Source organism: Engraulis encrasicolus, chromosome 23 (assembly GCF_034702125.1).
Source record: "Engraulis encrasicolus isolate BLACKSEA-1 chromosome 23, IST_EnEncr_1.0, whole genome shotgun sequence".
Classification (NCBI taxonomy): Eukaryota; Metazoa; Chordata; class Actinopteri; order Clupeiformes; family Engraulidae; genus Engraulis; species Engraulis encrasicolus.
In genome coordinates, this window is record NC_085879.1 from 20,123,744 (window position 1) to 20,151,527 (window position 27,784).

General features: G+C 43.7%; 1 protein-coding gene across 1 annotated transcript in view; it reads right to left on the minus strand.

Annotated features, from left to right (window-relative positions):
- Window positions 1-449: 449 nt before the first annotated feature.
- Window positions 450-27,784, minus strand: part of atl3 (atlastin 3) — a 28,139-nt gene continuing 804 nt past the window's right edge. Inside the window, exons 2-14 of the mRNA XM_063190200.1 lie at window positions 26,827-27,053; window positions 25,096-25,230; window positions 20,870-20,974; window positions 20,609-20,659; window positions 18,110-18,166; window positions 11,909-12,001; window positions 10,532-10,670; window positions 9,581-9,708; window positions 8,486-8,542; window positions 7,714-7,785; window positions 5,883-6,074; window positions 4,749-4,988; window positions 450-2,674 (exon numbers count right to left, since the gene is read on the minus strand). Coding sequence (XP_063046270.1) covers window positions 2,612-2,674; window positions 4,749-4,988; window positions 5,883-6,074; window positions 7,714-7,785; window positions 8,486-8,542; window positions 9,581-9,708; window positions 10,532-10,670; window positions 11,909-12,001; window positions 18,110-18,166; window positions 20,609-20,659; window positions 20,870-20,974; window positions 25,096-25,230; window positions 26,827-27,030 — 1,536 coding nt within the window. The 5' untranslated portion in view covers window positions 27,031-27,053 and the 3' untranslated portion in view covers window positions 450-2,611. The remainder of the gene's footprint in view (window positions 2,675-4,748; window positions 4,989-5,882; window positions 6,075-7,713; window positions 7,786-8,485; window positions 8,543-9,580; window positions 9,709-10,531; window positions 10,671-11,908; window positions 12,002-18,109; window positions 18,167-20,608; window positions 20,660-20,869; window positions 20,975-25,095; window positions 25,231-26,826; window positions 27,054-27,784) is intronic.

A 27,784-nucleotide genomic window follows, 5' to 3' on the forward strand; every position in this document is an offset into this window, starting at 1 on the left:
TGAACACTAGCCACAGCAAATAAGGAATCCTTCTTAATCACCAGCCACTCCCTTTTGGGGGTAGGGTAGGGTCACACACACTGTGATTAGAATGTCAGCAAAATTTGGAGTTACTCACAATTCCATACTTGGAAAAAAAGTGTCCCATCTCAAATGGTTAATGAGCAACACTGGTACACACACAACTACCAATGACAAAACATGGTAATGCAAACAGAACCTCTTAGTTTGAAACTAGCTGCGTCGAGCATAGACTTAATGGGTAACTCCAGCTAATTTCAACACTGACACTGACAAGTTAAGGGTAACGTGACCAATACAACAGCATATTGAAATATGCATGAGTGCTCCTTCAAGGCAAACTTCAAAACCCAAAATTCTGATCAACTTGATGTTCCTCTGGTACAACCACATACTGAAGCAAACATCACACAAACACAAGCAACAAATTACAATAATGCATAAAATACTCTTTATTTGGTTATTGTCGCTTAAATCTGTTCAAAAAATATGACTTATACCAACAGCTTTAAAAGCTGACGAAGAGAGGATGAATTCCATGCATACATTTTTTAAAGTCCAGAATGAATAAAAAATATGTAACAGCACAATTGGAAATGAGGGCAAGATCATTCTAGAACACCTGCCCTCACACAAAGACTACTCCTCTTTGTCGAGGAACAGTCTGACACGGAATGTGACGAGTGGGGGAAAATATCAAACGGGACTGATTTTATGGGCAAGGGAACGTCAGCGGATAAGTGCTTAGATGGGCCGCCGGTGTGTGTGTGTGTGTATGTGTGAGAGAGGGATCCAGGGTGTCCCTTTATGTATTTGGTAGACTCCTTAAACCGTTTCCTTAAAGCATGGGAGAGACAACAGAGCAAACCTCAAATCAACCAACTAAACAAGGGACACCCACTCACACAACACACCTGATGGACAAAGGAATAGGGGGAATGCGCTTTTAAATGGAAATAAAAAATAAAGAGAAACAGAAGAAATGTAAGAAATGAATGAAAAAAAAATACAGAAAAAACGATGTCAAGTTGATTTGCTGCTTTCTTTCTGTACAGGACACAGAACATGGATATGAAAATGAAAAAAATAAAATAAATCTTTGGAGACTCAAGCCCATTACTGCATGTGTGGCAGAGTGACTAAGAGAGAGGGAGAACCACCTAATCTCTAAGACATTACATCATCGTCATCATTATTATTATTATTATTACTGTAAACAGCTCTCAGCTCTACCGTGCTGGGTTCAAGAGAGGGAATGTATACGTGACGTGACTTTTTTTCCTGCCCTCTGACAAGCAATCACATCAGACAGAAATGGTCATATGAGGTGGAGGGGGGTGACGTGAGGAATGTGAGGAAAAAGAGGAAAAAGTGGAAAAAGAAAGAAAGAAAAAAAGTGCTGGCTGGTCAGACAGAAATAAATACAGAGCAAGACAGAATTCGGAATACAATTCCGCAATTAGGAATGGGAATTCGGAATCGTAATACTACTCTGAAACAATTAAGATATCGCTGATGTGAAGCAGGCGTGCAGGGAATGTGAATGGGAATGATGACAGTGAAGAGAAGAGAGAAAGCAGGAATGCACAATTGGTATCCGTTACAATGAATAGCAAAGCTTCAACAATAGGCAGCAGAACAGTGTTCAGTTACGTTTCAACATGTCAGCAATATACATATACAACCATCACAGTGTTCTGTAATGACTTCCAACAACATTTCTCAGGATCATAGCTGAGGGGGTGGGAGTGGGGCAAAAGAAAGCAACTTTTTTTTTTTTTTTAACCAAATCTGAGGAAAAAGTGCAAAAAGGATGATGTTACAGCTCCTTTTTTGTTTGTTTTTAAGTCATCAGACTTGGATCGTACACTTAATAATAAGCTGGTTATTGGCAGTGATGGTATGTAGACAGCTTCAAATGTTGTTTGTGTTTGTGTAAATCATTACACCAGCAAAAATACCACAGGATCATCTGAAGATGTCAGATGCAGAGGCTGGTGATGCCATACGTCTGGGATATCAATGTTTTTTGTTTGCTTGTGTGTGTTTTCTTTTCTTTTTGGTAGATACAAGTTTGATGTGCTTTGAATGTAGTGTTTGACATTGTTTCTTGTTTTTTCTTCTTTGTTTGTACAAAAGAGCGCATGTGCGAGGGTCCCCTCCTGGCTTGGGACTCTCTGATAGACATTTATATATATATATATATATAATATACACAGGGGCTGGGCAAAATAATGGAAACACCTGTCATTTTAGCGTCGGAAGCTACCTCTTGCGTCCACAGTTAATCCTATTGGATGACCTTCATCCTTCTTGGTGGTATGCAGACATTACCTTGGATACTGTGGCTCTTGATACATCACAAAGACTTGCTGTCTAGGTCAAAGATGCAACAGTTGCACGCGCACCAAGAATTTCTCCTTTTTGAACTTTGATATGACACCAATAATGTGGTGTGCATTACAAAATTCATGAGCCATGAAACTTCCCACTCTAAAATGACAGGTGTTTCCATTATTTTGTACAACCCCTGTATATACTTAGTGATGTCAAGACAGGGGCGGCTGGGCTGCTGTTGCTGCTGCTGCTTCTAGCTGGATTTCTTCTCCATCAGGGCTGGTGAAGCTCGAGACTTGTTCAGCAGAACGGTACCCTAAGGCAGACAAGAAGAAAGCCATAAGGAAGAACAAAGAACAATTAGTATTCTCTTCTTTCACCAGTAGACATTTCAGACAACTCCATTTAAATTCCTGGCAACCCCAACTGGAGTGTTGACCCCAAGGTTGAACAATCTGAGTTAAAGTTATCACAAAGTGTAATGACAGTGGCTGATAAGATACATCAGGTTGGCCAAACATGGAGTTCTAGGAACTTGTGTCGCCACCAAATAGGACCGTTTGTGGCAATTATTGGGCATGAGATACAGTACTTACAGTAAAGTAACAGTATGGCTGTTTTCAATGTACAGTACATTCCTGTTATACAGTAATTACAACCAGGGCTCTAAATTAGCACCAGCCAACTGGCCACATACTGGTGAAATTTCAGTTTGGCTAGTAGAAAAGACCAACTAACTAGCCACTTGAACCCTCTTTTTGGATAGTACGCTTAACATCTACTACTAGCCACTTTGGCTGGTGATGAAAAATACTATAGTTTGCTTAGGCATCATTGGTCCAGGGCCCTCATTTATCACGTGTTCTTATGAACAGTTATGTGCGTAAAGCGTGCATGTGATCAGAGCCTGAGCAAAGTGTGGGATTAACGAACATGTACTTGAACTTGGAAATGTGCCCAACACCTCAGACCATGCGCGCAAGTGGAAGAACCATGAAATTGCAAATAATATTGACCGTGCCATGCATTTTGCTTGGGATTTCAATGGAGTATGACAGTGTGCTATTTGAGAGTGTTTATGTCCATGTGTCTCCTTCTTTCACTTATTTTGAAACGTTGTCCTCCTCCTGTCAGAAGCACCTCCACTTCTGCCATGCAAATGATTATCTCTGCACTTCCTGCCAGCACTTCAGGTGACGCGTCAATCTGCATTTGTCCAAATAGGGTGGTGCTTTAAAATTGACATGGCATTTGAATGTATATTCAATACCATATATGGTTTCTTAGACCATTCTTCATATGTCCAAACAGGGTGATGCTTACAAATCAACATGACATTTGAATGTAGTTTAATACCAGAAATGGTTACTTGGAGCATTCTGCATTCGTCCAAACAGGGTGGTGCTTTCAAATTAACATGGCATTTGAATGTATTGCAACACCATATATGGTCACTTGGAGCCGAATTGTGTTGCAAATTACCCAGAGTGCGCACGTGCACAGTGATTTGGAAGGTGTGGGAGTTATCGATGCAAACAAAGGTGTGCGTAGGAGCGGTCAACGCTAGTCTGATAAATCCTGATTTTCCTGTACTTGTGAACAGTCTATATTCCATTCATAGGGCACAATTTAGAAGGCATTCTATGAACTGATGATAAATGGGGCACCTGGTATATCTTTTTAAGTCTATACATGTCTGAATATATGGAAATGTTCTATTCTATTCAATTCTATTCTATCCTACTACCTAAAACTACTTGGGCTGGACAATAGATTAACTTTAGAGTCATTTCACTCAGTTGGAAATATGCGCAGTAACTGCGTTTTTGCTTTGCAGAGCAGTATACGCCATCAGAGCCCTCACCTGTTCCAGTATCAGCCCTGCCGCCCTGTCAACAATGGCACTGCACTGCATTGTATACTACTCCATGTAAGGTAGCTCACCTGCTCCAGTTGTCCCCTTGCTGCATGGTGGCACTGCATTGTATTGTATGGTATTGTATTCTACTCAATGTAAGAGCGCTCACCTGCTCCAGTAGTCCCCCTGCTGCCTGGTCAATGGTACTGCAGTGTAGTGTATTGTATTCAGGGCTCTAAATTAACTTTTTTCATCACTAGCCTAAATGGCAAGTAGATGTTAATTTTACTGGTCAAACACACACTCAGTAATGGGTCAAAGTGGCTAGTAAGTTGGTCTTTACTACCAGCTAAACTGAAATATCATCAGCATTTGTCCAGTTGGCTGATGTTAATTTAGAGCCCTGATTGTATTGTATTGAATTGTATTGTACTCTGTGTAAGAGCTCACCTGTACCAGTAGCACCCCTGCTGGCTGATCTATGGCACTGCAGTATATTATATTGCATTGGGTTCCATGTAAGAGCCCTCACCTGTTCCAGTAGCACCCCTGCGGCCTGGTCGATGGCGGTGCCCACCCCGTGGTACTGCCCCGAGTAGCGGATGAAGGCCCAGGTGAGCATGGCCAGCATGGAGACGCCCAGGGCGCAGTCGCAAGCGAACGAGACTGAGGCCAGGCCGATGAAGAGCAGGATGCCCGACAGCACGTACAGGAGGCACACCAGGACAAAAAGCACCGCCGGCGTTCGGAATGCACTGAAGACGTTCTTTGACTGCAAAAATTGGGGAAAGACATGTCTTCAGTTAGTTATTGGAAAGCTTTAAGTAGGCAACAGACGTGTACAAATAAGTAGGCTGGTGTTACTTCAATACTACGTTTGTACCACTGCAGTGATATTGTCATACCTAATGCAAAGTGCGTTTCAGCAACTCTATGGCCATCTAAACTACGCAGAAACAAACACACGTGTACCAGTAGATGCACTGCACATACAGACTGGTATAACTGTACATACACACACACGCACGCACGCACACCTCATTGTGTTAGCTGAGGTTGTCCTATAGCCTCGCGACGCCATCCTCCACCCAAAGATTTTGGCTCCGCACATCGTCTGGCAAAAGCCTCGAGCTCGGTTCTCTCAGTGTTTCGCCAATCAGCAAACAGTTGAGAGTGGTGACGTAGAACTCACCCGCGAGCTCCGTTACTGATTGGTTAAGGTAACTATATTCACACTTTCGTTTTGTTATGTGTATGCTTTTGCGACGCTATAACGTAATGCTAGGCATGCTAATAAAGCACAATATGGGTTTTAATTTGAGTTTGGAACTTCAATTAATTTAAATGATAGAGTAAGATCAGACCATCTCCCATCGTCCACGGAGACGGATTCCTCATGGCTTTTGCCAGACTGATTGACGGAGTCAACAGTCGGCTATTCGCCCAGGCTAGTTGTCCTAGGGGTGCTCTCTCTAATCTCTCAGACAGACCTAACCACTCATAACCACATACACGCGTAGGCACGCACGCACACATGCACGCACGCACGCACACACATATGCACGCGCACATGCATGTCTCTCAGACGAACTAAGTCACTCATAACCACATACGTGCACACACACCCACCCACACACCCACCCACCCACACCCCATTGTGCCTCACCTCATTGTGTTTGCTGAGGTTGTCCCAGAGGTGCTCTATCTCGGCCTGCAGCTGGTTCTGGTAGCGGTCGCAGAACTCCTGGCCGCCCATCTTCTTGGTGGAGGTGAAGGTGCGCAGCGCCTCCCCCATGTGGAACTTGTGCTTCTCCTCCAGGGAGGCGGGGGCGACGTAGGGCAGGTCCCCTCCACACACCTGACACACCACAGAAGAACAAATACAGGAATTTAAAAATATAATAATAGATACCACAGTGGGTTTACATACAGTGTCCAAACTCGCCATCCAACGCCTGCCTGCAGTTCACCCAGGAGCGCTGTCGAGCAAGCACAGCCCATAAGGCTGGCGCTATTAACACACAATTGTGCTCGCTGTCGGCTAAAACCGGACAATATTACTGTAGGTTCTGAGAAACCGATGTGGATTTAAATCAAATGTACAATAACCTGGGAGTTAAACCCTTCTGAGTTCTTACAGGTTTGGCATGTATGAGTCAGCCCCCGCTAGCATTTTGCTAACGAAATTGCTTTACGGCAGTCGGGATCACAGCAATGCAGCCAGTCGACCAATCCAAACGCAGTGTGTGAAGCCACTCGTGACGTAATACTGAAAATAAAGTCTATTTTATAAAGATCAAGAGAGTTTAAAAATTCAAACTAAGTGCTGTTTAAAAGGATAATTTATCCTGCCTTTGGGAATGAAACCACGATACCAATTCTTTCCCAAGCAACGGCAGCATCTATGGTTGAGCTCCATAGGACCCCATGCATTCTAACGGCCTCCGTTGGCGCCACTTAGTGGACAGTACCACCCGGAAATAGTGGGGACTTTTGTCTCTCATTATACCGGTACCCATAAACCCTCTCTGATAGCGCCTCCCCCATGCGGAACTTGTGCTTCTCCTCCAAGGAGGAGGGGACAACATATGGCAGGTGCCCTCCACAGACCTGACACCTGACCCATGATTCACCGGACGCCGCAGGTACACCATGCGATGAGAGCAGTCATTGCACCATGTTCAAAAGTTTTAAAAAAAATTGAATAGAACTTTATGCAAATCTTTTCGCGCTACAACCATATTGCGTTGCCAGTGTCCAAAAGCCGAGCAAGCCGCAGGGGCAGGCTGTACGGTGGTCCAGTCACAATACAGAACAGTTTCACATCATTTAAATTTAATTTAATGAAAGCCTACAGTTATCAGCACATCTGTCAGAAGGGTAGTGTAGTGTTTGCGGTTGTGTTGCAAAGTTTGCATTACATGGATGGTGGATTTTCGCTGTTATAGGAATGTAAAGAGAAAGAGGGAAAAGGAGGAATGTAGGTCAAGTGGCATAACACTGAGCACTGAGCAGGCACAAAGCGGCTTGTTTATCCCAAGTCAACGTTGACCAAAATGTACTTTGCAATAGAGATTTTAGATCGCAAGTTTGCTCCTCTTTCTTTGTCAATTCCCAATGCATCAAGCAAACTGTGTTCTCCACACCACAAAAGCAACATTAAGCATTTAAACATTTTTCATCTCAATTATAAGTAGGTAATAAATTGTCCAACACATTCCTTAAATTGCCCTGCAGTTCAATTGTGTGTGTGTGTGTGTGTGTGTGTGTGTGTGTGAGTGTGAGTGTGAGTGTGAGTGTGTGTGTGTGTGTTTTTTTACCATAATTTTAAAGAATCACCATTACTCACCCACTATTACTCACACCACGTAGGACTCCTCCAATGTAGGAGAAGAAGAGACAGCTCAGCACATGATGTGCTTGAACATGCCCGCCCTCTTAAACAAACAAAAAGTCTTAGGTGCATAATTGGTGAATCACCACCACCACTCTCTCACCTTCTCCATGCTCTTGTAATACTGGTCTTTGGCAGCAGCCACGGCTGCAAGGTTGTTGGCCTCTGCTGTAGCCTAAGGCAGACAGAAGGGGAAGAAACATTTCTCTCATTAAAGGCACACTGTGCAGGAAATGGTCAAAAAAGGTATACTAAGTATTAAACAAATATTTTCTAGTATGGTCCAAGTACAGTCATTTTTGCAGCTAAAAATGGCTATTTTTGGAAATTCAAAATGGCGGACCATGGAGAAGATCCCCTTTTCATGTATGAAAAATGCAATTTTTCCAGTCATAATGAATACTTAGAATTTAATGGTGGTGGTAAGTAGTCATGAAAAAGGTAACATTAGTGAATGGGCAGCATGAATTCTGGAAATAAACAAGTAAAAATCTCACACAGTGTCCCTTTAACAATGACAACAACCAACTAATAACTGTATTTGCACAGCACTATTCATACAGTAATGCAGCTCAATCAGCCACAGCTGAGACTGCAGCTCAATTGCACATTTTCAGAAAAGCTGTGATTGGGAATGCGCACAATAAAAAGCGTAAAAAATGTAAAGAACATATGTTTTATAGAGTTTTCTATGATGACAATAGTTTTATCTGTCCATGTTCAGGCAGAAAAGCCAGGAGAAACCCCCATACCACAGACAGCTACTTTTCACACCCACATTTGGGATTTGACTGAAAGCAAGCCAAGGGAACTTGGCAAAGACCACATCCTAAACTAAGAATTGAGGGAAGGGGGGAAAAAAGAGGCATGGTTACCATCAGCATAGACTTTGGGTGTGGTAGGTCTTCGCCTTGGTAGATCTTGATGTACGCCTGGAGACAAACAAAAGGAAGATGGCATTGGCACTGTGTCAACGCTGAAACAGGATGGAGGGACTGAGTCAGAGCCACAGTACTGAATCACACAATCGCAGAGGCAGACAGACATCCAGGGCAGGCAGACAGACAAACATTGCATTATGAAATGACATTTAAGCATCGTAATGACATTACGACAGGTGTTTTTATCTAAAGCCATGTATAATTATTTCAAGTAAAGGCTTGATGGGCAAGTTACGCACCTGCGCACCTGGTACGCAAGGCTCTTTGGGGAAGTGGGTTAGTGAGAGTCATTCATCTTGTCCTGGCTTCTTTTGAACTCTCTTAGGACTTGGGCTAGGCCTGGCAGGCCAGTTCATTAACACACACTTGTAAGAGGGTGCTGTGCAAAGTGTGCCAAGACACCATATACGCATAAGCTTGCATGCCCATTGGGACCCAGGTTCAAGTCCAGCCTGTGTCATGGGGGGTTGTCGGTTCGAATCCCCCCTCACCTCTCCCTACATCTCCACCCATGGCTGAAGTGTCCTTGAGCAAGGCACCTAACCCCACATTGCTCCAGGGACTGTAACCAATACCCTGAAAAATAATAGTTGTAAGTCGCTTTGAATAAATGAAAGCGTCAGCTAAGTGCAATGTAATGACAAGAGGTATCAGGGGGTGTAGTGATGGGCGTTTGGAAAAGTGGGTAGTAATTCACCTTTAATCCACACTATTATGACTTGTGAGCCTTCCATGTATTGGCCCGTCCATGTAGACTAGCGTTTCTCAACGGGGGCAGTACAGCCCCCTTCACCTTGAAGAACTCCACCCATCCTATAGGTCTCTGTTCAAATGTCAAAATAAAGGCCTGAAAAGCCCCCAAAACACTTGTATCGTATACATGCTTGAAAAAAAATGTATCGTATACATGCTTGTCAAGGGATGATCAGACCGTGTGCATGAATTGTTTTTTTTTTGGCCAAACAATCACCAAACAAACAAACAAAAAAACATTCATGACCCCCTCTGTAATGTGACCGTCATCCTGACCTTGAAGAACTCCAGCAGGCCTCGGCAGGTGACCTTGTTGCCGTTGATCTCCTTCTCGGCCAGGGCGTCGGGCTTCAGCAGTGTGGGGATCAGCTTACACAGCTCGTCTTTGAACTCTGGAGCCACGTCTATGTTTTAAAATATGACAGACACATGAATTGAGTTCCAAGACGTGTGCACAGCCGACCGTCGCATTCATGTTGGCAGAGAGACGATCACATCTGCACAAAGGAATGAAAACTAACGCATTCTGGTTGGAATTTTGTTATCTGTGCATGTGCACTGCATCAATCTGCTCAGTTTTGATCATTTACACACCACAAGAAAGGGATTTTCACACAGGGCTCTAAATTAACCTTTTCAGCACCAACCAAAATGGATAGTAGATATTACTCTTACTAGCCAAACACACACTCACTAATGGTGTTCTTTTCTACCAGCCAAACTGAAATTTCACCAGCATTTGGCCGGTTTGTGGATGTGAATTTAGAGCCCTGATTGCATGTGATGTACCGCCGAGTTGTCCCTTGAAGGCGGGGTGAACTTTAACTGTGATATGATCAGCTGTGTTACTTCTGCACTCATTTGTAAGCTTATAGACTATAGAGTGTAAACAATAACAGCGAAATTATGCTCCATTGAGGAGCCCCAGTGTTTATTAAAATTGGGGAAGACACAGCCTTGTTGACCAGAAACATCCTGTGTCCTCTCGGTCAGAAGGGGACTCAAACCCATCTTTTAATGTCGACATCGTGAATTAGCCAGACCATGTGTGATGTTTGTTTGCTTGTTTTATTTTTAAGTCAGTTAAGCAGCTGGGGCCATTTCATGGCTAATACGGACAATACATTGCCCTTGACATTAAAAACCAATAATAAAATAAATAATAGTAAACAAAACAAAAAAAACCCAAACATTTAACAAGTTTGCTGCGAGTCCGGCGTGACGTACCACTGAGCTGGCCCTTGAAGGAGGGGCTGGTGGCCACCTTGAGGCCGGGGTGGGGCAGCAGGAAGCAGGAGATGGAGGAGAAGCAGGAGTGGATGTGCTCCCTCACCGTCTGGAGCTCCTCATGCTGGGAGTCCTTCACCTGGAGGAATGGAGGCCGAGAGAATGTAAATGCTAAATGGACTGCTCAAAGTAGAGTACCTGCGTTTCGCTGTTGCTTCATCAGGTACACTCTCTGTGAACCCGATGAAGCAACAGCGAAACGCGCCGTTCACCAAATAAACTACTAACAAAGAAGACCAGAGTGCAGTGATTTATCCCCCCTTTACTTGGTAAATGGACTAAATTTACATAGCGCCTGTCCACTCCTTCAAGCACTCACAGCGCTTTACATTATATCCCTCACATTCACCCATACACACTGACCTTCACACACTGGTGGCAGTGGCTTCCACGCAGTTGTACCACCCTGCCACCAGGAGCAACTTGGGGTCAAGTATCTTACTCAAGGATCCATCAATGGGGTCAGGCAGAGCAAGGCAAGCATCTGCAATCTTCTGGTTGCTGAACAGACTCCTCTACAGTACCACCTGAGACACCGCCGCCCCAAGACAAGATGATGCTAAGTCCACTACTACAGTACTGCATGCCATGTATGTGCAAGGGTTTAGAGCAGTGTTTCTCAAACTTTTTCAGACCACTTAGTCCCCCCAAAAATGTTCAAGGACCACCTGTTAACTGAATTGACAGTTGACGGGTGCTAATTTGACACTGCTAATTTCGATGCAGATCACATACCTTTTATTCAAGTCTGTCTTATTGTGGTGAAAATGAGACTTCAGCTATAGCATTGCAATACTGTTACAAATATAGCCTACTGCTAGCTTGTCTTGGAAAAATAGAAATCCCCTTGTGGACCACCTGAGCTCTGTCGCGGACCACTAGTGGTCCCCGGACCACACTTTGAGAATCACTGTTATAGTGGTATTAACTTAAACCACGGGGAGAGGGTGTGCATCAATGGAATAGGGAAAACTAAGTGACAGAATTAAGTGTCAGAAGAAAATAACTCAGTTTAGAGTTCCTCGTGCTAAGAGTCCTTCACCTGGATGGAGGCCGATGGGGAAACACATACACACACACACAGGAAAAAACAGACACTCAGATAAGCCTACACGCTGAAGCGTCTTAGGCCAAAACGCCTGAGTATTTCAAAGTTATTATGACTATATCAATGTTGGGTGGGGAAAAATGTGTATTGATCAAGCATGCACATTGACACCACACAAAGACACACATTATGGCTTTTTAAAGTGTTAAAGTGCAAGTGTAATGCACCGTAATGTAATGTAATGTAATGTGATGTATTCATTATGGTACCTGTAGCCGTTTGTCCAGGAACCTTTTGCCTCCTTCGTCTCCGTACTGATACTCATATGGAAAACTCCAATCCCTGATCAGGAACATGAGTGACTGCAAGGGAAGAGGAAGCACAGTGAGAAATCTGTGTGTGTGTGTGTGCGTGTGCACGCGCATGTGTGTGCGTTTGTGTGTGTGTGTGTGTGTGTGTGTGTGAGTGTGTGTGTGTGTGTGTGTGTGTGTGTGTGTGTGTGTGTGTGTGTGTGTGTGTGTGTGTGTGTGCGTGCGTGCGTGCGTGCGTGCGTGCGTGCGTGCGTGCGTGCGTGCGTGCGTGCGTGCGTGCGTGCGTGCGTGCGAGTGTGTTTTTCACATGTAATTCTGGAATAATCTGTTCCACTAAGCGCTCATTTTGTGGGCGTGTTGCCAACATCACGGGGTGGTAGCAATTATGCAGCATAATTTAAAGGGAGTGTATCCACCCTGGGTCACCGTATTCCTGTTCCCGCGTAGGCGTCAAAATAAACAAACAGAAATGCGTTACTGCATTAACACATTAAGTGCTTTTGACAGATGATTTCTGTCTAATTTCATTTGGAAATGGCCTCACAAGTACTGTATTTGGCAATGTGTTACTTTTATTTTAAATAAAAATGAGGATCCTTGTTGTTGCTTAAGGTGTACCAACCAGAGGACAGATGGAGACAAATCACCAAACTACTTACTACATCTCCTCGGTTAATTTCAAAAACTCAAATCACAAGATACAATACTTAACATGATGGTAAATGAAGTGCTGTCACAAGATTTACAGCTATATTTCCCAATTGCAGGGGCTGAAAAACTGGATTGAGAAAATAAAACTCCTGCCAGATATTCCTTCTGCCTGTGCTCCAAACGGATGATTTCACAAATTCACCTGTCTGAAGGGGTGTGGTAATTAGGATCCGCTGGTTCATTTAACTGGCGCTATGGCGCAAATTGCAGAAAATATGCACCACGCACTGATGAAGGCTTGATAGCCGAAACGCGTTTGCTTTTTGGACATGGTGGTAATATAGATAGATGGTGAGACGCGGTTTGTGAGTGCGGATTTTTCTTCCTTGAGAAAATATGTAGCAGACATGGTTTTTACTTTCTGAACCCAGGATGTCCGCCTCAGCTCCAATGTTTCATCTTGATGCGTCTTGGTTCATCCTAGCTGAGGTAACCCCATAGGCGGACTTCTTCTGCAAGCCATTGGAGCTTTATCTAATGCAGTTAGCCCAGCGAGGGCTGCCCATGACCCATATTACTGTACATACAGTCCACTTGGCTCAGAATCCTGAAGAGTAGTCTGCATTTGGACACAACTATGTTACAGGGCTGTGACTGGCAAAATGATCGAATGATTGGAAAAAAAAAAACAATAATTCCCGATTAATCAGGGAAAAATCACATGTATGACGTTTGCACTGAAATCTATCTGTAACACTGATTTCAGACAGACACTCTACCCTGATAAATGGGCAAAGTTATCATGATCATGTATGGGTTAATTAATACATAAAATCATAGATAGATTGAGGATGCATTTATCTAGGAGCATAGAATGAAGAGAATGTAAATGCATTGACCAATGTCATTCTGAGAATATCATCTGATTATAAATTCGCAATTGTTATAATTAACAATGAAAAATTAATCAAAAAAGTGTCTTTTCCCCTACTCATTTTACCGCAGAGAAAAAAAATGACGGCCAAAAGCTCGCTGACATCTTATAGACACCAGTGCATGCATGATATCAACAGCAATGTATCCCACCACTACTACAGTGCACCACTGGTCTTCGAGCTTTGGCAAGCTCCCCTCCCCCTCTATCTGTTCAACTGTACATAACTGTCACCCACTGACCCCCAACCCACTGAAACACACCATTCAGAGAAGCTGCGTTTGCTTTGACTCAGGAATAATGTCAAATCAGATCTCTTTGAAGCCACAATTATATTGGATTACAGTAGTACTGTTTGCGCTTGATGCAGAGGTTACATTTACCTCCCAAAAGGAGGGCTTTGTTTTTGTTGGCGTCAGACTGACGAAAACAGTAGCTGACTGCCTGGAGGGGATTTTTTCTTCTTACTGGTAAAAATCGGGTCATTGGCTAGCTTGCATAAACCCCCCAAAAAACATAAAACGGGAAATTACCAAAGGAAATCTCATTGAACATTGTTTTTAAAGGGGGTTAACAACTTGCCAGAGGTCTCCCAAGCAGCAAGTCCACTACTAGAGTATAGAGTACAACTGTATGGTGTGTGAGTGCAGCGGCGTCGAACAGGGGGGGAAAACCCTGACTCAGTCTTAGGGCCCAGACCACCTGGGGGGCCCACCGGGGGCCCTCCAATGGAAAATAATTTTCTTCTTTCCTTTTTAAAAAAAAAACATTATTTTAAAAATAATGTCAATACATGTTGGCAATTTAGCCTATGTAATTCCAATGTTCTCTGGAAATACATCTGTTGAATTGGATATACTAGCCTGCAAATAGGCTATATTCTATATCGGACACCCCCATTATCACGCATTGGTTCAGTCCGCCCGCTCGCGGACTTTTGATATATGCGGAATTAACACTCACTCACTTCAATATTAGGTTATGCATTAAACGCAGCTGCCGGTTAGCAATGAACGACATCTAAAACACCAGGCTTTCACAAAAAAGAATAGAAAGGCAAGAGAGACAGGGTAAACACAATGAAAGCAACTGCAGCTGATTTCTTGCAAAAAAGGTGAGCCAAAATGTCAAAATTGCAGCCTAGCCTAGGATTACTGGTTAAGCCTATCCCATTCCCATTCCGTGTGGCCTTCTGTGATAGCCGAAGTCAAATGAAAAAAATCTCATTTTGTTGAGATCTCATCATTGTGATATAACCCATACGTGTCTTTGATATAGGCTAAGTGTCCCAAAAGACCAACATGGGTCGATGTTGGTTCAAATGTCCAAATGATAGCAAAGCTATTTGTAAAATGAATCCCACTCAATTTCAGAAAATTTCACGGACGTGAAAGATGACCCCTGTCGCAGCAGGTGCAAATGGTGTGAACTTGAGAGAAGGTGAGCCTATTTTAGCTAATATCCTAGTCTTGAATAAAAGCAGTTTCTCAACCGGGTGCAATGCTGCCCGCCCTGGTCATCAAATTTGCAGATTGACTTTGTCCTCGTAACGATATGAATATTAATCGACGTCATGTTCATCAGTTGCCAATGTCAAGGTGGCGGTGCGAACAGCTGTCAGTCTTGAACTTTCATTCTGCTTTTATTTTGCGGTCTCAACACTCTAAATAGGAAAGCTCTGGTTACATGTCTCTGACCATCTGACAACGCCCGTTATAGCTGAAGTGTGGTAAAATAATTTTTAAGAGATTTTGACGGGGCACCAGTCTGCGTTTTGAATGCTGCTGACGCCATTCTATCTTCGCAAAGCGGTTTGCAAAGCGGTCACAAGAAAAGACTCCGTGCTGAGCAGGTAGCCTATCTGCATTGAGTGCTCATGAAAATTACTACAAGGTAGGCTACTGTGAAATAGTTCCTGGCCAATTTAATTCAGAAATGATATGCAGTAGCCTAATAAATAATGATTTCAAAGAAATAAATATGGTCCTGGCATAATTAGCCTATATGAAGGAAAACTGTCAGAAAATGCCTTCTCCTGGACATTTGAGCGAGCGAGGAGCGATTTCGCCGGAACGGCAAGACAATTAAGATGAGGCAGAGCGCAGCGTCCTGGCGCAACTTGAGCGAACATCCTCCCGAGCGTGGAGCGTGAATTGAGCCAAGCTCAGCTTCGTTCAAATGCACTGCCCACCATTGCCCTTTTCTCTTCGCACACCCTCATCGGTGCGCGCATCAGTTTCGGAAAACCCTGCCGCATCTGAACTAGGCTGGCTAGGGTAACTTCGGGGTGCCCTGACATTAAAAGGTTGAGAATAACGACATCACATCCAAACAGCGATAGCCTACTTTTGTTCTTTACTCTGCTTTACAGCAGGTTTTAAGCGACATTTCGAAGTCAGCTTCTGCCAGTAGCCTAGGCTAAATCACAGCTGATCTCTGTTCCTCCCTCTCCCAAACACTGATACGGGCAAACGTGAGGTGCGTGCGGGGCAGTGCAAGTGAACGAATGTGTGCGCGAGCGCGTGTGTTTCTGTTCAGCGATGCACACTGAAGAAAGTTCAGTTCAACATGTCAATGTCTCATGTGTCCATAGTGCACGAAATAGTAGGCTAAAAGCATTGAGAAGAGAGATGTAGGCCTACCAGTCTCTCCTCCCCCTCACACCGTAGTGATGAAGTGATGAAAAGTCATCCCTATGAATATGATAGCCTATTTTTCATAACTGGTAATGTGAAAGATTAAGACATTTTATATTTGTATTATGTCTATTAGCCTATGTCATATGACTGAAGATGAGGATGATTCAAGTGAAGGAGAGGACAGCATAGAGGGGTATTCCGAGGAAGGCAAGAAGGATGACGATATCAGGAGGTGGGGGGGGGGGGGGGGGATAGGTAGGTTGGGGTGTGTGTAGGGGGTCCCATGGAAGAGGTTGTTCCTAGGGCCCTAAATTTGGTGCTACGCCCCTGTGTGAGTGAGTGAGTGAGTGTGAGTGAATGAGTGACTGAAATAAATAAATAAATAAATAAATAAATAAATAAAGAGTAATTTAATCATCAGGCTAGGGAAAAAGTGTAATCCTTAACTCCTGTTTATTGTTTACTATTGCTTATCTTCCATAGGTCTGGAAACGCTCCTCCTCCTAGGGCTTTCGAGATAGAGACACCATTCAAATTCTAAAACGACAGGCCCGGTTTGGAGATGTGAAAACATAAATTGTGTGTACTAGAGGTGTGGATTGGTACTGCCCTCACGATCCGATTCGATCACGATTCGGGAGGTAGCGATTCGATTCGATTCAAATCTATAAGATCCGATCCGATTCAATTCTACAATGCATTGCAATGCATTACATTTCTACTGAAAGCAAAGCAAATGTTTAATCAGTCACGATGAGGCAATACAAGTAGTCAGATACTGAGCAACAATTTATTGGCTGTTTTCTGCATCAGTCTGTATCAGTCTTGTAATGTTTTGAAGTGCTTTTATTTAATTTAAAGGGACACTGTGCAGGAATTGGCAACCATGCTGCTCATTGAAAATGTGTTGTCTAAGGCCAAAGTTTATCTTCTCATGAAAGTTTACAAAGTAATAAATTAATATTTTATAGTATGGCCCAAGTACAGTCTTTTTTGCAGCTAAAAATGGCTATTTCTGGAAATTCAAAATGGCAGACCATGGAGAAGGTCCCCCTTTTCATGTATGAAAAATGTATTTTTTCCAGTCATAATGAATACTTAGAATTTGATGGTGGTGATAAGTATTCATGAAAAAGGTAACATTATTGAATGGGTAGCATGAATTCTGGAAATAAACTAAAAATCTCACACAGTGTCCCTTTAACATTCATTTGCTCCCGAAATATCCATGGAAGTATTTGAAACTTAAAAAAATTGCCAGATCGATTCTGGAACTTGCCAGATCAATTCTGGATCGTCCATGCCATCATTGTTGACACCACTAGTGTGTACCTTCTTGTTGTTTTTTCGTTATCGTCGATGTTGTGCAACTTTCTGTCCCCATTGAATATAATGGTGGAGGGCAAGCCCACTTTTTGCATTTTCTGCAAGAACGCAGTCTAGTTTAGATTAGGGCCTTGCTTTGGTAGCAGGCCACAGATCCCATGGTTGGCATGGTCTGCTGTGGCAGCAGGGCTCTGGTCTCTCTCTTGGCATGTCAGCCACTGGTGTGTCATCATGGCATGGCATGGCATGGCATGTATGGATTCAGTTCCCGTTTGTTGGATTTTCAAAGTGAGAAGTCGGCACACTTAAAATCCGTTTTGTCTTTTATTATTTCATGGCTGGATTACGTTTCGACTTCAACAGTCTTCATCAGATTAAGTGTGCAGACTTCTCACTTTGAAAACAGTTGGCCTTCGTCCTGCACCTTTTCCTGGTATGTGCACAATTCTCTCCTTCAACCCCTGTTTGTGGGATTACCACCACCCAATACCCTGAACTGCACGTTTTCGATGGTATAGGAGCCAGTGGGAGTGAGCCTTCTCATATACCTAGACTTTCTCTGATGTAGTCAACAGACATGAACTGAAAACATTAAAAGGGTTTTAATACCTGAAAGGGCTTCAGGAAAATTTCGTCCATCGCAAGACGGCCGTACTCTGTGAACAGCTGCAACGAGAGGAACACACAAGATAACATTAAATTACATTAGTTTCACACAATCAACAATTACATGCATATATAATCTGTGATCCTCATCTCTCATCACTTTTCTCAGTGATCACCCGATCTGTCTGCGTCTGTGATTTTGATCTTTACACTAGAGACCTCACTGATCTTTCAGACCAAAATTGTCTGAGTGGACGGGGGCATGGGTGGACTCGTCAGAATGTATCCAGGCTCTGTCTGGAAAAGTTAGTGTGCATGAAAGCAGATCAGTCCTTCCACATCAAAGAGTCGTGTCTGCGCAATTCCCATTCAGACCAACACGTGGGAGCTCAAACAAGTCTGTAACTTTGAAATGTATTGTTCATTTTTCTGTGGGGTGGTCGTGAGGGATGTGATCAGAGATCATAGTGGTACAAGTCTAATGTTTTCCCTGCATGGGGTTGAATGGTATGTGTATGAATGGCATGAATGATACACGTACATGCAAACTGTTGGTGTGCAAACACAATTGAACACACACGCAAAACCACGTGTACACCCACAACGCGCCCCCATTCTTGCACTGCTGAATTGACGTAACCTTTCAGACCATCTTTCGCCTTACCACTGACTGGTGCTGACCTCAGCTCTCCTTCAGTACTGCTAATCACACACATACACTGTATAGTGTCAGAGGCAAAGCCAGATATATTTGTTTGGATCGCACATTTCATAGTCAGAGGTTGCTTTGCTTTGAATACATTTCACCTCAGCACGGTGGAACAACATTAGTCATCACATGACTCACTTGCAGAGACTGGTAGCAGCTTTTTTTTTTTTTTTTAAACCTCAAGTTGCTAATGACAACCAATGCATTCAGCCATGAATCCAAACACATAAGCCACTCCCCCATTCCCTGCCACAATCCCTTCCACACACAACACACACACATCTTCTAACATTCTACTGTATCCAACAGTAGCCCGTTTCATTTCCTCTGAGAAGGCAAAGAAAACGAGGCCAAAGGCGACCGATCCGAAGAATGAAAGAAGGGAATGAAATACCAGAAGAAAGAAAGACAAAAACACAAACCACCCCAGGGCTGTTGTTGCATTGCAACAGAAAGTTGCAGGGTGTTGCTGTCACTTTACAGGCCAGAAGTGCTAACATGATAGCAGTGTGGTAACAAGTGTGGCCTAATGGTTCTAAAGTAGGCAGCTGGTCTTAGGATTGAAGGGTTGCAAGGTTTGAATGTTCCTCAGAAGTGAAAGTCACTTTTTTGTGTTGTTACACAGCACACAATGCATGCGACGGAATTGCCTTCAAACTTAAACCTCTTCTGGTGCAAGGGGGGCAGGCCAACAGGCACCCCCAGGGGAGCAGTGCTGGGGTACAGCACCATACTTAGGATGCCTCAGACATGGAGGAGGAAGAGGAGGAGGATGGGGAAGAAGACTAGCTATTCACTTCTCCCAAACACCTGGCAACCCTCAAGCTCCAAGCCTGGCTCATTATCCGCTTGTCCTGACTGCCGTGAATTGTCCTGAAATACTAGTAGGAACCATGACGGTGGGGGTGAGCAATAAGCAGTGAATTCAGGCAAGCTGAATTCATTAATTACAATCCAATGCCATATATTCCAAATGACCTGGCTTTACCTGTCCAGGTCCAACCAGGTGATTGCCTGGTTGAAGGATCACCTGGTTGAACTAAAGTACACAGGTAAAATGAGGTCATTTGGAATATGTGCCACTAGGGTTGTAAGGTATTCTGAATTCAGACTGGCCATCACTAGCAATAAATAAATAATCAATGGCCTCCTGCAACCCCCTTCAATGGCTGCATCTTCATCCATGGGATGTATCGCATTGGATAGACCATTGCTGTACAAGGTCTTTATGTCCATGATTTAGTTTCAATTGCACATTTGGAGGTTGGCCAGATGTACTTTTGATTGCTCTGTGTGATGTCCATCACATGGTGTGATTGACAATAAAGTACACTTTGACTTTGAACCCCACAATGGTTCACAACATCAACTTCAAGAGGATAACAAGTACGTAAAATGCAGTAGCATCAGAACATGTAATACAATATAATCAGTTTCCTCAGCTTCAGTCGTATAATATGAAGCATCAACTGATATGGGGGCAACCATTTAGTTCAGTGGTTCTCAACCTTTTTTGAACAAACACCCTTTTGACCTCATCATAACACCGCTAATGGCCCCATTTGTTTGTGTGTATATATAAAAAAGACTAATGCCTCCAATGGCAACTAAGTACTGCCCCCTCTCAGCTGTATCCTTCTCAATGCCTCTCCAAGGGCTCCCTCCCTAGGGCTCCAGAGCCGCTGTTGAGAAACACTCATTTAGTTGGTTTAGTTTAACAGGACAGGAAACACATTGATTGTAGATAATGGCTGCAGGTTGCTGGGTGTGATGTGATGTGGTGAGGCACTAACCTGGAGCTGTTGAAGGTCATCCTCCTGGATGTTCTGTGAGAGATTGTAGATCTGCGGAAAGAAAACATTTGTTACTGGTTGGAGAATGAGGTACTGTGATGAGCAAAACTTGTAGCTATGAGTTTGAATAGTCAAAAAAGGAGAATGTATTTACAGTATTTATTACGTGTCACACACACATTTAGACGTGCACACGCAAACCCAGAAGCATGTCTTATAGTACATGTGATGATTTAACAAAGCCATTCCAATCAGGCATACCTGCATGGAGCTGGTCATTGTGCTGAGGGCGAAGATTGTGGCGCAGTCCTTGACTGTGGACTGGTTATCGAAGGCACCCTGGGTGTCCATCAGTAGCACAGCAACCTGAGAAACGGGAGACACATTACCGTATGCTATGCAGCACACACACTGAAAACATGCCATGACATAAACAACTTGTACTTGCACAGTAGGAGCCCCTTTTCCATGTGCAGTGTGCACACCATACAACTTCCAGGGGACTTCTAGGTGTCTCCATATTGAACTTGCAACACAGCTCTTATACTAGAAGTTACCTCACTCAACGGCCAGATACCCAACAGTTGCGGAAATCATATGGTTAAAACAGCTGTGAAAGGATTATCAGACTAAAGCGTTTAGTTACATCTTGTGGGTCAAAGTCACAACAATAATAAGACATTTAAAGCCACATTTCTTATAATGACACTGTGGAGGCACAGTACTTCCATAATGCCATGAGAGCAATAGTGGAACTCTGAGCTGCAAGATGACTGTCTGTTCTGTTCAGCTTAAAGATTGGCTGTTGGCAGAGGAAGAGGCAGGACATTTGCACACAACCGCCATAATGCCCGTTACAAACTGTCCATTCATTTCTATGGAGGATTTCGTCAGTGTTATGTCTCCTCTCCCCTCTTATACTATTACAATGAGGTTTACTAAAATAAATCTTGGTATTCTCAATGTATAGTTATGTCACTCATACACACAATCACAGGACTGGGATTGGTTTGGCAAATCAAGAAAAAAACGTGTGTACGTTCAAATGTGTGTGTAATGCAAAGTAATCTCAAAGAGAGAGGATTAGAGTACATGTAAGCAACTGTTCAGTACAGTACATTTTGGGCAACCAGGGCTAAGTAATCCAGGAGAATTTGGCAAAATGTTAAGACTGAGATATTGCAGCACTATTACATCTCCAAGCCCCAGAGCTTGTGTCTCCATAAACATGACCCGGCTCAGGTCAGTCAGTTACTGGGAAGCAGAGACTGCTGACCGGCCTAATATAGAAATTCAGGACTTGTGACTTGTTATATAGAGCAAGAGAGAAACAGAGAGAGAGGGGTTCCCTCTTCCTTCCTACTGTGGGCAGAAATGTGTCTGCTCATCGTTATCATTCCATGGCGCTGTAAATCTGAACAGCATTGACACACTAGACCAGTGTTTCTCAACCTTTTTTTAGGCGAGGCACCCTTTCAATTCCTGAGAAATTTCAAGGCACCCCAAAGCAACAAGCCGTAACATGGCATCGCATGCGATACCACACAAGCTTAGAAAAGTAACACATTTGGAGACCTCTCAAGACCTACGTTCGAAGTTGACGACCTATATTTACTTTATTGTGCGTAAATGAAAGATTCCACTGACTAGCATTAACTTATCAATTTAGACAAATATGTATTATATATTACATAATTATTTTAGCAGCCATGTTGAGAAACACTGCGCTAGACAGAAAATATGCAAAAACTTCATGGCAACAAGAGAGCAAAATGCTTCAAAGCTGCGAGTCTCATGGAAGAAAACCCCAGGTCTTGACCCATATCCTCTTTAAATGTGCGCTAGTGGTTGGATGGGTATAGGTCAACATCTTTGAGAATACTCAATATGCCACGAATACTTTGTTGTACTGTAAACATTTCAGTTCCCTAGCCTGGCCAACCTCATGCTAAACAACTTTTAACAGGTGGGCTTAACCCCGTGTCCATGAAATGTCTGTGCATGTTAGGAAAACTATTTTTTCACCAGGATGAAGATAAGCTTCAACCGGAGTGTGCAGTGTTTCCCGCAGTTGGTTAAGTTGGGGGGTGGGGTGGGTAAACTCAGTAAATATTAATGAAAAGATTAAAATTTGGCAATAGAGTTCTTCAGCGTTGACTAGAGGTGCACCGAAAATTCGGCCGCCGAAAATATTCGGCCGAAAACGCAAAAAAAGACACTTTCGGTTTTCGGCCGAAAGCCAATTGAGCGCCGAATCGGAGGCCGAATAGAAAATGAATTGAAAATGGGCATTAATTTAATTTCAGTTCTACTCTAACATTTGAAGACATCAAATACACATTTATTTTCTTTCCAAAACATGTCAAAACATTTGGATGTGCATTTCTGCCAAAAACACTATTCGAAATTCGATGGCCACTATTCGAATGTTATTCGAAATCAGAAAAAAAGACGTGCGTTTGCTAAATGAGGGACTCCCACCGTCATCCCTTGAAACATGTAGCCTAAATTCCGCCGACGTAGGCTATCATAAAGAGTTCAATACTTATTTACAGTGGCCTTCCATCTACAGCACCAGGGGGGAGCAATAGCTAGAAAATGCTGTCGAGTGTACACCTCTGAACGTTCAGCAGCACGTTCACTGGAAGTGGGTCTGTGCGTCCGTGACGAGAAATATTTATCATTCCCTTCCCCTCCTTCCATTCTCGTGGCACGGCAAAGTAAACCCCACTGAACAGTTGTTCGCTAGTTGGGCTGCATTAGAACTAGTTAGCAATTGACATTGTTGACAGACAGTATCCCGATTCGCACGGCTACAGGGGGTGGCTTTTACAAAGTTTGTTTTACAAATCCGAAGCAACGCCATATGAAACGACCCCCAAATAGTTGCAGATTATAGTGTAGTAAGCCAGATAAAATCGCCTCAGCTAAGAGTGCTCAGCTGGTTTACTTCGCTTGTTAGCTTATCATTTATTAGCGTTAGAGATATTGAAATAACCTGCCATTGTTGACACTGACTTCAGCTACAGCTTACCTTGCAGAAGTTTACGCTGGCCAAATCAGACGCAAATTGATGTGACATTATTCCCGAACAGTTACAGATGACAATCCATGTTTACAAAACCATCAACAATTGCAGATTTACAGTGTCAACGATTTATTTATGAATGCCCAATGCCCATTCCCGAAATGCACGAGATGCGTGGCTTCTCCCTGGCTGTGTGTGTGTCGTGTCGGCGGGGGGCGGGACGCTTTCAGACACACTCGCCTTACGAGTTGGAAATGAAAGATGAGCATCGTATCTAGACCTACCAGAGAAATTAGAATACAGGGGAGCTACTAGGTTAATTTAATGTAACCCTGCAGTACTTTTCATTTGTCACTTAACACTGCTAGGGAGGCCAACACAGATTTTTTTTTACTGGCTGGATTTTTTTTATTCGACAGGACTATTCTAAATTCGAAAGGAAAACATCCCTAAAAACCATATATTTCAGCAATATTCAAAAATAGTGAAAAACCTAACTTTTGATCACTTTTGACTGAACTGTAATATTCGGTTTCGGTTTCGGTATTCGGCCAAGTGATTCATTATTTTTCGGTTTCGGTTTCGGCCACAAATTTTCATTTCGGTGCACCTCTAGCGTTGACGTCAACTTGTATGCGGCGTTTGGACTTCCGGTTCTATGGCGATTTTTTTACATTGCAACACGCCATAGAGATTCAGGTTTGGCAAAAATATAAGTTGCACGCCAACAACGAACATTAGCGTGTCCCCGCATCCCTTTCTCATTAGTGGAACGGATCGTATCATCATGTTGGTGTATTCACATGTTAAATCATGACGATTTTAATTAAATATTGCTAACCCCTTTCTGATCATTAAAACTTCCGAACTACATACTTTCCTTTGGTTGCCATGGGTACAACCCTCCGCACGTACATGACGTTAGATACAGGCGCCGCTTCTGTAGTCGCCAAAAGTTTCCGGGTTTAGCATATGGACGCAACATCGTATTTATGTCGAAGTTTGACACAAAATGATCAACAATGTCATACCTACAGCCTATTTTTAACACCCTCGACAGTTTGCGGGGGTTCGCTAAGTGCGTGCTTGCACTCGGAGCTTATTTGAAACTGGCCCCTATTCATTCCCAATGGAGGCCGGAAGCCGATACGAACGAGGAAGTCCTTAAATGCTAACATGAAAGACTACAATCTACTACATGCTTCCGCGTTACTGAAGAACTCTATAGGGAGCACAGTTTCAAGTTTCAAAACACAATTTCATACAATACCTACTCTGGCCACCATCCTACACAGTGCACCATTAACTCCAAAGTGCAGGACAGACAGACAGACAGACAGACAGACAGACAGACAGACAGACAGACAGACAGACAGACAGACAGACAGACAGACAGACAGACAGACACACACACACACACACACACACACACACACACACACACACACGGCGTGGTTACCTGTGAGCCGTCGCTCTTGTCCACCAGGAAGACGTCGCTCCACACCTGGATGCCCGTGGTCTCCGGCTCAGAGCCGCCTCGCCACGAGAACCCCGTCAGAGGCTCGTCGTCCTTTCCCAGCCAATCAGCTTCATCCTAGCGGACACACATCAAAAAGAGTGCGAGTGAATGAGTGAGTGTGCGGCTATTCAGAGAGAGAGGGAGGGGGGTGCATGAGAGATAAAGAGATCAAAAGAGTGGAGTGACAGTGTGTGAAGTATGACAGTGTCAGAGTGCAGGAGACAGAAAGTGTGTGAGATTGGGGAGGGGGGGGAGAGAGAGAGAGAGAGAGAGAGAGAGAGAGAGAGAGAGAGAGAGAGAGAGAGAGAGAGAGAGAGAGAGAGAGAGAGAGAGAGAGAGAGAGAGAGAGAGAGAGGATAACACAGACACAAAAAAAAATCTCCTGAAGACTAACACAAACACAATACAATACATAGAGCCAGAAAAGACAAAACACACACACACAGACACACAAAGCCGCCAGGTCTAGCGTGGACAATCAATAGCATGTTCCAGGGCCCCCCTGTTTGACTGGGTATGGCGCCTCTCACTCATGTTTAACACACAAAGGGAAACGAGAGAGATAGGAGGGGAAACCCTGTTGGTAGCAGTGGCATTTGTGGTGAAGCAGCATGCAAGAATGTCAGATTGTCACGTCACAACAAATAAGGCGGCATAATGACACAGGAAGAGGACTTAAACCACAAACTGACGACACCAAGGACACCATACACGAGGCCTTGCATTACAACATGAACGAGATTCTACTGTAACTGACATACCGACAAAATGGAATTAAGGCATTCTGGGTTTATGTCAGAGAAACAATAAAAATGAGGTAATTTCTGTAGGAGATGCTACTTTTAATGGCGAACTGACAATACCACATCAGTGTTCTGACCTTATTTCACAGATGTGGTAAAAACAAGTTCATTTCTGTCACCATAGAGGAGACTCCACATTACTGTTTTTGGAGTATTTTTCACATTGATTAATCAGAGAGGACAGTTCTGAGTGACAGGAAATGAGTGGGGAAGGATTTTTTCTTCAGTCTTAAACACTCCGTTGGCACGTCTCATTTGGTTTCTGTGTTCATACGCGGTCCTGTGCATTCACCAAAAGCATGTAGTCAGTCACATCTGTCCCTCAGTAAAATCTGTCAGTCTTATTCAAACGTGCCTGTCCCAGACCTCATTTCAAGAATCATGCCAGAGATCTTTCAGCCACGAGTTGCTTTTAAACATCATGTTGACTGTGGAAACGGGAATGTCCCTGATTTGTGTTTTAAGAAAAATATGTAATACAATACATAAAGCAAGACAGGCTCTGCTCATTCAAACACACACACGCAGATCTGGCTGCTCTGTCTTAGTAGATTCTGTGTCAATTCTCATACAAAGGCACGGGTGAACGATCAGCGATTTCCCCCATCCTCCCCTTTGACTGAGGGTACCTCAAGCATGGTACCGTTCTAACACACAGCTTCCCTGGGGCGCCTGTCAGACAGCCTCCTTGCACTGGGTTGCAGGAATGGAATTTCATTGTGTACGGTGTATCACAAACCACAATGACAAAAAAAGTTCATAAAGTAAGGCGAGTTCTGCCTATTCAAACACCGACCCACCCACCCACACACACAGTCATGCCCTCTTGGTGAATTCGGTGTGCATACATGGGCACTCGTTCACTCACCCTCCTGTGCATGTAGCGGAGCATGAAGTCCAGGAGGAAGCTCTTGCCCTTGCGGAACGCCCCGGCGACCGACAGCACCACCACATGCTTGTCTCGGACCTCCGGGGCCAGCAGGATCTTCTCCAGGGCCTCGGTGTCCAGCTCGAAGGAGTGGCTCTCCTTACACACCTTGACTATCTGCACTGGGCCAGGCTCACTCCCCATGGTTGGTCCTCGGATACAGCAGCCTGCGAGGATGGATAAAGATGGTTATTCATTCAAGTAAAAGAAAATATTGAAAACAAACCAAAGGTAATATTTTCTTCAAGCTGAATCCATGGAATCTATTGCAATTCATATCCCTCTGGTGGGTCAGTCCTTGCTTCTTGATGTAGGAAGAAATGTATCTAGCCTACATCTATTTGACCAAGTAACTGATTCCACGCATGACTTCTCTGTCGAAACAGAACTGCGCCTGTAGACGCACACAACGTGAAAAACGGACCAATGGAAGCAGCGAACCGCCAACCGCGTGCTGTAGGGCCACTCACGGATTCCACCGCTGTTGAATGAGCGGCTTTGTTATCCCGTCTCGACTACCCACAGCCAGCAGCGCAAAAACACAAGCAACAACACTGCCCAAGCATTAACCAACGCTAATGCATTTGGATAAACAGCACTTAAGACTCGGGGTCTTTGGGGCTGTTGCTTACCAGTAGTTCAAAAAATACCAGGAGTCACGTCAAAAGTCTTAACGCCTTAGAACTTGCCAGCAGAGAGCATAGGCTATTCTGTTAAATAGTGTGACATTTTCAGCTGGATTTCAGCTATGATTGGGTCAAGCACATAAGCATAGACTGTGTCATAACCTTTGAGCCTGCCCTTAGAACAGACCACGGGAACATTAAGGAGAGGCAAAAAAATGACGAGAAAAGAATGACAAATATGTCGACGGTACACCCATGAAATATGTCACACA